General features: G+C 43.1%; 2 protein-coding genes across 2 annotated transcripts in view; both read left to right on the plus strand.

The window, feature by feature from the left end:
* The window catches only part of LOC128306522 (cAMP-dependent protein kinase catalytic subunit PRKX), a 52,703-nt gene extending 44,538 nt beyond the window's left edge, over nucleotides 1-8,165 (plus strand). Inside the window, exons 3-7 of the mRNA XM_053044062.1 lie at nucleotides 5,718-5,886; nucleotides 5,967-6,322; nucleotides 6,617-6,798; nucleotides 6,882-6,959; nucleotides 7,027-8,165. Coding sequence (XP_052900022.1) covers nucleotides 5,718-5,886; nucleotides 5,967-6,322; nucleotides 6,617-6,798; nucleotides 6,882-6,959; nucleotides 7,027-7,161 — 920 coding nt within the window. The 3' untranslated portion in view covers nucleotides 7,162-8,165. The remainder of the gene's footprint in view (nucleotides 1-5,717; nucleotides 5,887-5,966; nucleotides 6,323-6,616; nucleotides 6,799-6,881; nucleotides 6,960-7,026) is intronic.
* Nucleotides 8,166-8,715: 550 nt separating this feature from the next.
* On the plus strand, nucleotides 8,716-11,832 carry LOC128310753 (mitochondrial uncoupling protein Bmcp). The gene is made up of 5 exons (XM_053047469.1): nucleotides 8,716-9,214; nucleotides 9,438-9,585; nucleotides 10,247-10,663; nucleotides 10,730-10,790; nucleotides 10,860-11,832. Exons 1-5 carry the CDS (start codon nucleotides 9,148-9,150, stop codon nucleotides 11,103-11,105), a joined length of 939 nt encoding a protein of 312 aa, XP_052903429.1. The 5' UTR covers nucleotides 8,716-9,147; the 3' UTR covers nucleotides 11,106-11,832.
* Nucleotides 11,833-12,023: the final 191 nt, after the last annotated feature.

Raw genomic sequence — 12,023 nt, forward strand, 5'->3', positions numbered from 1 at the left:
GATTGCTTTTGGAGCATATTATTATTATTATGCGATACGGGCCCGGGGTGCACGCTGTACACCATCGTACCATGCTCGATAACAGCATTATGATGGGAAGTAGAAAAACTTACCCCATCCGGTCCGGAACGAGAAGCAAAACATAAATGTACGTATATATATATATGAGAGGAAGAGAGGTTCTTCCGTCCCATCAATCGTGAAAGACGGCGACATCGATCAGCGATACTGCTGAGTCCGCTAGGGGTAAACATAGTAAAGGGAGGCAGCAGCAACAAAAAAAGCCAGTAGGAGAAAACACGAAAAACCCCTTTCCGATGGCTACGTGCACACACGACGCTTACTTCCAACGGCCATGGTCATGGTGGTCGTAGACCACCGCTTCTCCACACCTTGGCGGAATGGGAAATGGAAAACGTTTGTTGAGCCGCAGATACATGAAACTTCACAACTATTTACCGTCGTCCGTTTCGTCCACTGGCGTTTGGGCTTCCCAGCGCTCGCGGCTGTGTCGCTCTTTCGCACTTTCTCGCCGTGCAAACAACTTCTTGCCCTTTTGCTTTACCGGCGTCATTGTATGGCAGGTTCATTACCGACGTGATAGCAAGACCGCATTAAGACCATCACTAACCATATGCACCCCATTCGCTGCGACGTGAGAGATCGCCGGACGGATGATCATCGCTGATGATAGATGGGCAATAGTTGTCACTAGTGTGGTGTGGCTAAGAAAGACCCCCAAGGGACCATTTCAACGCAAGAGGCAAGATGCAATTCTTCGCCGGCATTCTCTTTGCTAGGATTTATTCCCCTACGGTGGATGATTGCAATGAATGCAATTTGTTTCCGGTTTCAATCCGGTCCCCGGAGATGATCATCGTTTATCGGTACAGAAAACTTTCAAGATCCCAATTACACAAGGAATGGCGGCAAAACTCCCCCGTTTAAGATCACATTTCACAACATAGTGCTGACTCCAAAAATCACTCACAATCTCACGTTTATGATGATTATGACGATGATGATGATGATGATGTTGATGCGGCTCTAGCGTTGATTGTACGCCAAAATGGGGAACCCATTATACGTGTGCTGTGAATGTTTGCCAAATGCACCGGTGAAAAGCGATCGAGCGATCGAGTAGATTCGATCGTTTAGAGACGTTTGCCTGTTGTGTTGTGCGTTAGTGGCGAAGAGCAAAGAGAAAGGATGATGCGTTTACTGATGACCTTCACCCGCAGTGTGGAATATTAAATATGCAATGGATTTGCAATTCATCATGTTCGGGTGGCTGGTAGAGCGGCGGTTCAGATACCTAGTGACCTAATTTTTGCCTATCTTGCACATTACTTGTGCTTCGCTTTGAGCACTGAGAGTCATGGTGTAAGGTGAATTAAACATGAGGAAGCGGCTATTCGGAGTTTAGATGGTTTGTGATCTAAGGGCCTTCAAAGTACCTTGAACAAATCCATTTTTAATCAAACCATTTCTTGAAGACAAGCTTTACAGTAAGCATTGTTGATTAAGTTCTGTTTTCCTGCATTCTGTCTACCAATACTCCACATACCGGTGCCGTCAATTTCTGGAGATCATGTTACTTCTATTCTGTCTACTTCAACAATTAACCATCAAATTCTACAGACAGTTTGAACCTCAGTTACTGGAATGTCATTTGTGCGTTTGGTGGGACCATCTCAATGTTCTATAATATGAACCGTTCGGGTTAGAATTAAAAATTAAAACTAAAAGCTACAGCGTTTTGAAGGAGCACCTTGTGTCAAATGATTTACGCTAATAATGCCATTTTGACGTTACTCTGATGTCTTATTAGTTGTCGAATAAATCGTTCCCCATTTAGACGTGGGTTCAAGTTCCTCCAGATCTGGAACACAAATTACTAGTTGCCCGCATCCAATCTTGGATATTATGTGTAGACAAATTAAATAAGCACGTTGCAGCAATTATTGGTGAGTATTTAATAGGAGCGATCATCTATTCCCCGCCAAAATTCTACATATGATCCAGGGGTACATCATCCATTATGTGAACTAATCGGCCGCGGAGGACGTAGAAAGTTGCAGGGGTTCCGTGTACCAATAATACTTGAAGAACTTGGTACAAGTGCTAATCGCTAATGGACCTCAACTGGTAAATTGTTTAGGGCCTCCAAGAAAGTTGAGTAGCTTTTAAGTAAGGGACCTCAACTAACAATCCGGTTAGGGCCTCCAAGTTTCTTGATCCGCAACTGCACATAGGAGATTAACGACTAACGACTACCGCATCAAGCTCTCAAAGAATACTTTTAGATGTTCAACGATCAGCTTGAAGGAACTTATGAAGATATTCGAGATATAGCCACAAATGGTCCTCCGAAAGTTGTCGCCTTCATTTAGAAGTGTGGAAACTTCTAGAAAAAAGTCTAGGCTTCGAATGGAAGTCTTGTTCTGGTTCCCAGACTACATATGATCTTAGAATGCAATACAAACTGAAGCTGAAGATCGAAGGCAAAGAGATCTTATCGTTTGCTCGAATGATCGTAGTTATGTTCTGTCCCAAGGCAGGGGAGCCTCGTGCTGTAAGGGATCTCAAGCACCAATAATACCTGAAAAACTTGTCCCAAGTGCCAATCGCTTATGAGCCTCAATTGCGGGTCCGCTTAGGACCTCCAAGGAAATTGATTTCGTTTTCAAGTAAAGGGCCTCAGAAGCATTATTCGCCACTAATTTGATCTATGATCGGACTTTTGGATGGCTTTCTGAATGTCCGCCAATTCTCTTCAAACTTACCCTCTCCGGCTTTGGCATGACCCTTCCTGCGGTTGCTTTAGTAAAAACGATTAAGTTGTACAATTCATTACCCCAACGTCAAACGGAAGCAATCTATCGACTCACCAAGAAATTGCTAAATTCCGAAACGATGTTAACAGCAAAGGGCACTCACCAAAATGGGCATCGGCCGTCCTTACGATTTCCATGTTATAGATAACGAATCAAAAGAACGCCGAACGCTGAACTAGGCAAGTAAGATGTCTTCCCTCTCGAATCATTAATTTTGTGTCTTTTTGTGGGTAAAACTTATTTATTAACACTTAACAAATACGTACATAAAAACACTTATTAAAAACGCGTACAACGATCAGCGATTGTGCCGCGCGCTTGATCCACGTCCTTGCAGCCTGTCGATCACGAACCGAATCTTCTCCCGAATCACAGGACGTAATTGTACCGGTAGGAAGAGAGTTAAACCACAGCTAGCGACAGAGACGACTATATCCGCTACGCATCGGATGCTGTCAGTTCCCAGACAACATCGAGCGTGCGGATAAGCTGTGTCGCGGCTGCAACGTCAGGCTGCAACAATTAATCATTCGGGAGTGGGGTTCGGAACAAACGTCCAACAAAGTCCACAACAACGTCAGCAAAACAGCAAACTCCAAAAAATCGTCTCCACTACTGAAAAGCAAAACATACCAATTCCATTTTGAGCGAAAGCGAAAGTTGCCCTCAAGGTGTAACTAAATAAAAAAAACGCACACTCACATCATCTGTCCCGAAGCCACATTGCGGACACCTGACATGTACGACATGTTCCCAAATGCAGTTTCCGAACTGATTCCCCAAAATCTGTAATACCATCCCTTCGGGCTTACAAGGGATTTCCGTGGGTTTGGTGAGCATTTTTGGGATGGACAAACGCAACACCGTCTCTCAGCTGCGTAGAATGAAACCAGTTTGCATTGCCCCTCGGACTGATAGCCGTTGCGTGCGGCGTGGTCTCGTACATGCGTGCTCCATGCATTTGCCTCCAATTAGCCGCCACACTGTCTCGGCGTGGAGTCTTGTTGTTGCCGGTACGGTTTGCATCATCATGCTGCGAAATTGACTGCGGTCCGTCCGGTCGGCCGTTGTCCAGTTTGTGAGTGCATGCAGGAAATCGAGTGAGCAAAAACACACTATCGGTGAAATCGACCTGGCGACCATGTGGACCGTGCTTAATAGGCACGCTTCTTCTAGATGACATAACAGTGGACCGACCCGACCGTTTTCCAGAACCCTTTCCAAACCTCTGCCTAAAGGCCATAGGGACGGGTTTTTTTTTGTCCAAACATACTGCCAGCCGGGGGTTGGGGAGTGCATTTTTGAAGGTCATGTTTACAACCCGCATCCCGCCGGAGCAACGGTTTTGGTGCAATTAAAACTCAGCGCCGTCGATCTTGGCGTCATGTGAGGCGTGGGTTGAGCATGGTGATTTAATTAGAACCTAATTAGAAATTTTAAATCCGCTGCCCATACCACACCTTCTCCGATGGATGGTTTTCTCTGCTGCCAGCGAGATGAAATTCGTGTTTTTGGCACGGGACAGATTTTCAAGGTCCGGTATTTGAAGATCACGGGCCCCGCGGGCAAATGGATAATGGTACATTCAATCGGGAATACGGATTTAACACGTACACCACCGTTCCCCAATTCACGGCCAGCATTACCCGAGAACAACGGGACGGTAGCAGACCCGCGTGGCCAAACAGACCAATAACCCATTAATCCATCAATCCATCCGTCAATCACTCTCGGCTCGGGAGTTTGCCGGACGGCGTCATGGGAAGATTTGTGGAAGAGTGGGAACGTTGGGTATGCTTCGTCTGGGTCTGGTAGCGGTCTGCTGGCGAATGAACCGATTGAAGGTGCTGCGCGATCTTTGAACTGGTTGGAGATGATGCGTTGGATCCATTCCCAGACTTAAAGGGAATGGACTGTCTTTTTGCTCCACCGGAAAGGACATGCTCAGATCGGTTCTTTCATGTGTTTTCACTTTCAGTAAACACGTGAAGTTCAATTTCTCTAATTGTCCGAATTGCCAATTTTTTCTGTATAGTGCTAATACTAATATTAGCTTTTACTGTTTCAGAATCTTTCGACTCTAATTCCAGAATTGAAGGTTGTTTTATTGCCTGAAGTTGTGTAATCAATGCTGGATGGATCATTTTCATCTAATTAAACATTTGTTGCAAGACAAACGACATTACTGAGCACATCAATGCCGCTTTCAAATAACTTTGAAGGGTTAAAGAAGAAATCTTTTGGTTCTACAGTCCACAACTTAAAGATGACTTTTGTGCAATTAGAAGAAAAGTAAATTTGAAAATCAATGCCCTTGATGATCAATGCTCATGACGATGCCATCGGAAATGTTGAGGAGGCGTACTTATGAACAGCTTTCGTCTTTTCTTAACATCAGATTGCCGTTTCTTTTTTTACAAATCAATCTTTGGAATTAAAGCATTTTACTGTAGTTGTTTCATGACTTTTAGATATCTATGCTCCAGTACAATCCTCAAAAAATGTTATAGCTTATTCCAGGGATTCGAATTTGTTATTAAAGTAACCATTAAAACGTTTGATCGTTCAAGACATGTTTGGTGAGGTATTTAACCTTAGAATTTCTTGGAACTCACTATTATTGGAGAAGACACAGTGTCAGAATCAATATTTTCTGTAAGTTCTGACATAGCTATGTCAAAACGATCATACAGTCAAGTACATTAGTACGATTAGAAGACATTCTTCTTTTAAAGCCAGCGTTTATTGGTTCGAAACGAATTTTATTGTACGCCACGCCACTCGAGTTAGATTTTATGTGATACATTTCCAATTCCAACTAAAATCAGACGTGTATCAATTAACGTTTTTATTTTTACATTTCCCACTATCATCCTCCAGGCACGGGCACATTCGGGCGCGTCTGTCTCTGTCGGGATAAGATCACCAACAAGTACTGGGCGATGAAGATACTGGCAATGGCGGACGTTATACGGTTGAAGCAAATCGAGCATGTGAAAAATGAGAAAAATATCCTGCAAGAAATCGATCATCCTTTCATTGTGAACATGTAAGTTGTGCTTTGCTGAGCCGCAGTTTCCACCGGGAAAGGTACTAATAGTGTTCTTTCTGCTGCCAAACCTTCTCCAGGCGATGGAACTCAAAGGACGACTGCTGTCTGTACATGCTGTTCGAGTTCGTCAGTGGCGGTGAGCTGTTTTCCTACCTGCGGAACGCGGGACGCTTCGATAGCGGTACCGCGAACTTCTACGCTTGCGAGATTGTGCTTGCGCTCGAATATCTTCACTCGCTGTCGATCGTGTACCGTGATCTGAAGCCGGAAAACCTGCTGCTCGATCGGGAAGGCCACATGAAGATTACCGACTTTGGGTTCGCGAAAAAGCTGAAGGATCGCACCTGGACGTTGTGCGGTACGCCCGAGTACCTTGCGCCGGAAATCATACAGTCCAAGGGCCACAACAAAGCCGTCGACTGGTGGGCACTGGGTGAGTTGACCGTGACACTTCGACGGCGGCCGGTCGTAAAACGGTAAACGAAAAAAAAGAGCACCCGCAAACAATAAACAACTTCCGTCCGGGACGTTTGGTTGTGTGTTGATTTTTCCGACGAAAAGGATCTGTTTGCGGGTGCGGGAGCCAGAGATCACTTCAAGGGTTTCAAGGCATGCTGTTTTATGATGGACAGATGTTTACAGCCGGCGCGTTCCGCTATCTTGAGCGAATATGTTCCATTCGAACACTCAACTAATGTGTCTCCCTCTTTCACTTGTCTATTCGCAGGTGTACTTATTTATGAGATGATCGTTGGTTATCCTCCATTCTACGACGACAATCCGTTTGGAATATATGAAAAAATTCTCAGTGGCAAAATTGAATGGTCACGGCATGTCGACCCGATCGCGAAGGATCTCGTCAAGAAGCTGCTAGTGCTGGATCGTACCAAGCGTTTGGGCAATATGAAGGTATGGGGGGTATACCCTTTGTGGTAGGAAGCTCTAATTCTGTCTATTGGAACTAATTGTTTGTTTTTGTTTTTTTTATCAAGAACGGAGCAGAAGATGTTAAAAGACACCGGTGGTTTAAGCATTTGGACTGGAATGTCGTGATACGAAAGCAGCTTAAAGTATGTAGAATTATGTGAAGAATGTGATGAAATATTAATTTCCCGTTATTATCTTTCCATTGTGCAGCCACCAATTGTTCCCACGTACGTGTTTAGCTCGAAAGAGGACGATACGAGCAACTTCGATGACTATCCCGAGACGGATTGGAAGTCGGTGAGATCGTTGGACAAGATCGAGATGCAGTTGTTTGAGGATTTCTAAACTCTACGATCCAAAGTTTACGGATCCAAACGAAAGTCAAAAATAAAGAGAACTCCTTTCTATTATCGGAGGGACTAATGGATAATGTATGCCTGCAGGAGTTACTTATATACTACAGTCTGTATAATGCTCATTCGGTGTGTTTGGCGGTCTCGACCACCGTGAACAAGAAAGCACGCACAGCAACGGACACGTTGATAGTCAATGTACATAGTTTTAGTATGTTTAGATTTGTTTTAATCGTTAGTTCCTGTTCCTTTGCCCTGCGTTTTTTTGTAAGAATGCCTCACTGCTGTATTACTTAAATTACACTAAAACAAATCCCTAAGGATCGTTCCTTTCTGCGCAAAAGGAATAATGATGTAACAGTAATAAAAAAAAGTACTATCGGCCAAAACCTACCCGGGTCCTTATAGTCTGACTGTGTGGAATAATGCGCTAGAAAGATGGGGAATAGTGTACATTTTCCCCCCTGCCCTTGATTTGTAGACCATGGTTATGCATTGCTGTAACCTTAAGTTTTAATCCAACATATGTACTGTGATAGGAAAATAACAACACACTGTAGACAGCAGAGATAGCGAAGCCCCGCTACAACTTACACTGCGTAAATGCGTAAAAAAAATGCGTAAAATAAAATGTTGTTGGAAAATGGTTCATAAAACAGCTGCTACAAATCGTTGAAATACTCGATGATATTTAGGAAGGTAGTGAAGGTGTGTGAGTGTGTCTACTGCAATAGCCAAATATAGTAAACCGTTAAGCGTTTGTGCTGATTGTTCGAAATGATTCATACCACAAATGTAACTGATATAGTGGAACAGTGAAGTAACAACAAACTATTTTAAAAAATAGTCACTTATACGTAAATGATCGTATTGCATTGACGTGTCTATAATTTTCACTTCACTATCGCTCACCTTCAGAGCCCAACACCCGAGAACTGTATTAAACGTCACACCATATATCATACACTATCACTGGAGCGTTGCTTTGCTGAAATAAAGTTGTTTAATATATAAATTGTATCACTTGAATACTACCGCATCCGAAATTAAAATCAGTACAAACACGTGATTGTATCTATCGATTATCTTTTGGATCGGAAAATAAACTAATGTTTTGGTAATCCTTTATTTTAATAAATATGGTAAAACACACAAAATAGCCCTTTTTATTGCACATCTTGATTTGGTTCATTTAAAAATGGTCATCAGTTTAAAAAATGATGTTTGTAACGGATTTATTGAACATATTTTGAAATTTCACGTTTGACAATCACATGCCCATTCCAGAACGACAAGGCATTTCCCAAGCAACCATTCAGAGTTTGTTAAGTGACGGTTATTTGATTTGTTTATATTTTACAACTTACACAAAAATTAAAATTTTCTTTTAGTTCTATCCAATTTGTATAGAGTTTCACTGTTTTTGTTACAAATGTTGAGCGATTTTTTATTTTTTTTTTCAATTTTACCTAGTTTGACAACTTGCGCTGACCGTTTGACCGCTCCGTGTTGCTTGGGTCAGGTGTGTGATTTTTGTTGCGGTTTCCACAGCACGCACAAGATGTCCTTCCATCTGCAAGGATAAAGGAGGCCTGTCTCGCGTTCCAAACATCGAAAAACCGTCAACTTTCCATAATGTTTCGAGTACTGTACGTGCGAAAAATTCGTCGGAAAGTTGAACGGCAGCATCAAGTCTAGTGCGTTAGTGTGGCACCAACTTGGTCGTGTTTTTCAAGCGTTGCTACACACGATCTGTTTTCTACCCACTTTGCCGGTGGCCACCGGGTGAGATCTGTTTTTTCTTCCACCGTGACCGTACCATACGAGGTGCCCTTCACAGGAGGCTACTAGTGTGTGTTAACAAAGGTTGCTGCGTTGGTAGTGTGGGGTACGGCGAGAAGGTGGTGTTCCTTCGATCAGGTCCCTGGTTGAAGACCGGGAACGCCAAGAAGTAAAGGGACGTATCGCGAGAACGAAGATGGGTGATATACGCGACTGGAGACCGTTTGTGTACGGCGGCATGGCATCGATAATGGCCGAATTCGGTAAGCATATCCCACCTAGGTTACACCGTTCGGATCGGATTTGTTGATCTTGATAAAATAAGGGTGAAGGGAGTACATAGCAGGTTGGCATTATATAACTCAGCCCGGTCCGTGCGTCACTGGAATGAACGGAAAACATCAACCCTACCCTTGGATCCCTTTCGCCGATCCACTCCCCATGCGATCCCCACATTTCATCCGTTTTTCTTCTCGTCTCTTGCAGGAACGTTTCCCATCGATACAACTAAAACACGTTTACAAATTCAAGGCCAAAAGACTGATCGATCACACAGCGAGCTGCGGTACCGCGGTATGACGGATGCGTTCGTGAAAATTTCCCGCCAAGAAGGTGTAAAGGCTCTTTACTCCGGGTAAGGATACTGCGTGAATGTTTTGGAAAGTAATTTAGGCAAGGGAATTTTGCTAAATTTGAAGGAAACAGAAGAAACATTTCCATTAGTTTAAAATCCACCAAAAGGTTAAGAATAACGAGTCATTTTAAAAATAATGGACAAAATCCAGTTATTTTTCATGCGAGTTATCTGCCACCAAATAGAGGGCAAACAATGTTTGATTTTTGTAGTCCTAGATTGCTGTAATCCTATTACAGCTATAAGTATTAAGTCAAAATTTCATTCAAGTTAATTTTTAATGGTCACTTTCAAGGATTTGTTCAACGGCAGGCATCACGCCGAAGAAGGTTAACATATTGTGAGACACTTCATATCCACCCGATATGGTCGATCTGCCATCATTGCGCACATAAGAGATAGGCAGAACTTTTTACAGCAAACCTCAATCAGAGATTATAATTCAATAATTGAATAATGAGGCCAACGCGGAGTGATAGCTAATACCCAAAGACTCGAAAAAACTAAACCAATATTTTTTTTAATTTTTGATGCCGTTAGCTAATATTCTGGCTCGTTGGCGAAATTAATAAAGTCCAACGAGATTAAGCAGTTTATTTTCACACCATCACATTAAACGATAGCATTATTTTAATGGGCTCCTTTTGCTTCCCTCCCCTAGCATATGGCCAGCAGTGTTACGGCAAGCAACATACGGTACAATCAAATTCGGCACGTACTACACGCTCAAGAAGGTAGCGACCGATCGGGGTCTGCTGCACGACAAGGCGGGCAATGAGAACCTCTGGTGTAATGCTGCCTGCGCAACGATGGCCGGAGCAATTTCGAGTGCGATCGCTAATCCGACGGACGTGCTAAAGGTGCGAATGCAGGTACACGGCCGTGGCACCAGCGATGTGGGGCTGGTACGATGCTTCCGGGAAATTTACGTGCACGAAGGTGTGCGTGGACTGTGGCGGGGCGTTGGTCCAACGGCACAGCGTGCCGCAGTGATAGCGGCCGTCGAGCTACCGGTGTACGATTTCTGTAAGCTGCATCTGATGGAAACGTTCGGCGATCAGGTTGCAAATCATTTCATGTAAGTTTGCTACCTTTTGATGCAAAAGCTTGTATTCAAATGGCATCCCTGTTTTCTCCCCTGTAGATCTAGTTTTATAGCGAGCTTAGGAAGTGCGATTGCTTCAACTCCAATCGATGTGATAAGAGTAAGTAAACTTTAGAACGCAAAACGCAATATAACTATATAAGATTAACTTATTCGCTACATTTTCCAGACTCGTCTCATGAATCAACGGCGGGTGCACCAGCTACAACATAGCATGACACCGGCAACAACTACCACCACAACCACGGCCGCACCACGGCTGTATTATACCGGTAGCCTCGACTGTGCGGTACAAACAGTAAGAAACGAAGGATTCCGTGCACTGTACAAAGGTTTTATCCCGACCTGGGTGCGTATGGGCCCGTGGAACATCATTTTCTTCATCACCTACGAACAGCTGAAGCAGTTTTACTAAACACGAAGAAGCTTAGAAGAAGAAGAAGAAGCAGAAGGAAAAACTCCAAAGAACCAACCTTCCAACCTATTGCTCTGTTCTCGCATTGTTTGTAGGATGAATGATATTACACGCTTCTCGCTTTTTTGTCCCAAAACCAAAGTATAAACTATTGCATGCAAAAAAAGATCTTTACTTGTAATTTCCATCGAAAGGACAATGGATCAGCTAGAATGCATTTAAGGAAGATTAGGTTTTGTGTGTATGTTAAGGAAATTGTTCCGTTTTGTTTTCATTGTCCCGACTCAAACAAAGGAAACAATTTAAATTTTAGAGAACAAAAAAAATAGCCCCAACATTAACGCACGTGTCAAACACATGCACTGTTTCGGTTGTTGTGGCGGTGCAAAATTAGAATTATCAAAACAAACAATACTTCCACTTCCCGTTGCCCGAACCGCGCGGCCATCGATAGCGCAATCGAATACTTTGGTAAACTGAAAAGAATCAAACCATTCGATCCTGTGGCCAATGGAAAGGAGATTAGCATATATCGTTTAATTTCGGTATAAGATAACCCTACCCCTCCCCTGTGTTATCGCTGTTCGTAATGTACCGTTTGCATTTGTTGTTGTTACAGATAGGGCGGGGGAAGCAACAGCTTAGTTTTGGCCGGATGCGGTAAATGTAACATACATGCGGTACGCACACTACAACAAATCATTGTTCTTGATAATAAATGAGAATTAAAAAAAACGATCTGTTTAAAAAGCTTATTAAGGGGCGATACGCTCTTAGAGGTTCAAAAAAGGTAATTGAAGGTATTTGAGATTATTTAAAAGAAAAACTATGCCATACGTTGAAGAAGTAGTGAAGAAGAAGTAGAGTAAGTATAAAAGGATACTGAATTGTATAAAGTGTATTGTAAGAGATACAGAA

This window comes from Anopheles moucheti, chromosome 2, assembly GCF_943734755.1.
Source record: "Anopheles moucheti chromosome 2, idAnoMoucSN_F20_07, whole genome shotgun sequence".
NCBI classification, from domain to species: domain Eukaryota; kingdom Metazoa; phylum Arthropoda; class Insecta; order Diptera; family Culicidae; genus Anopheles; species Anopheles moucheti.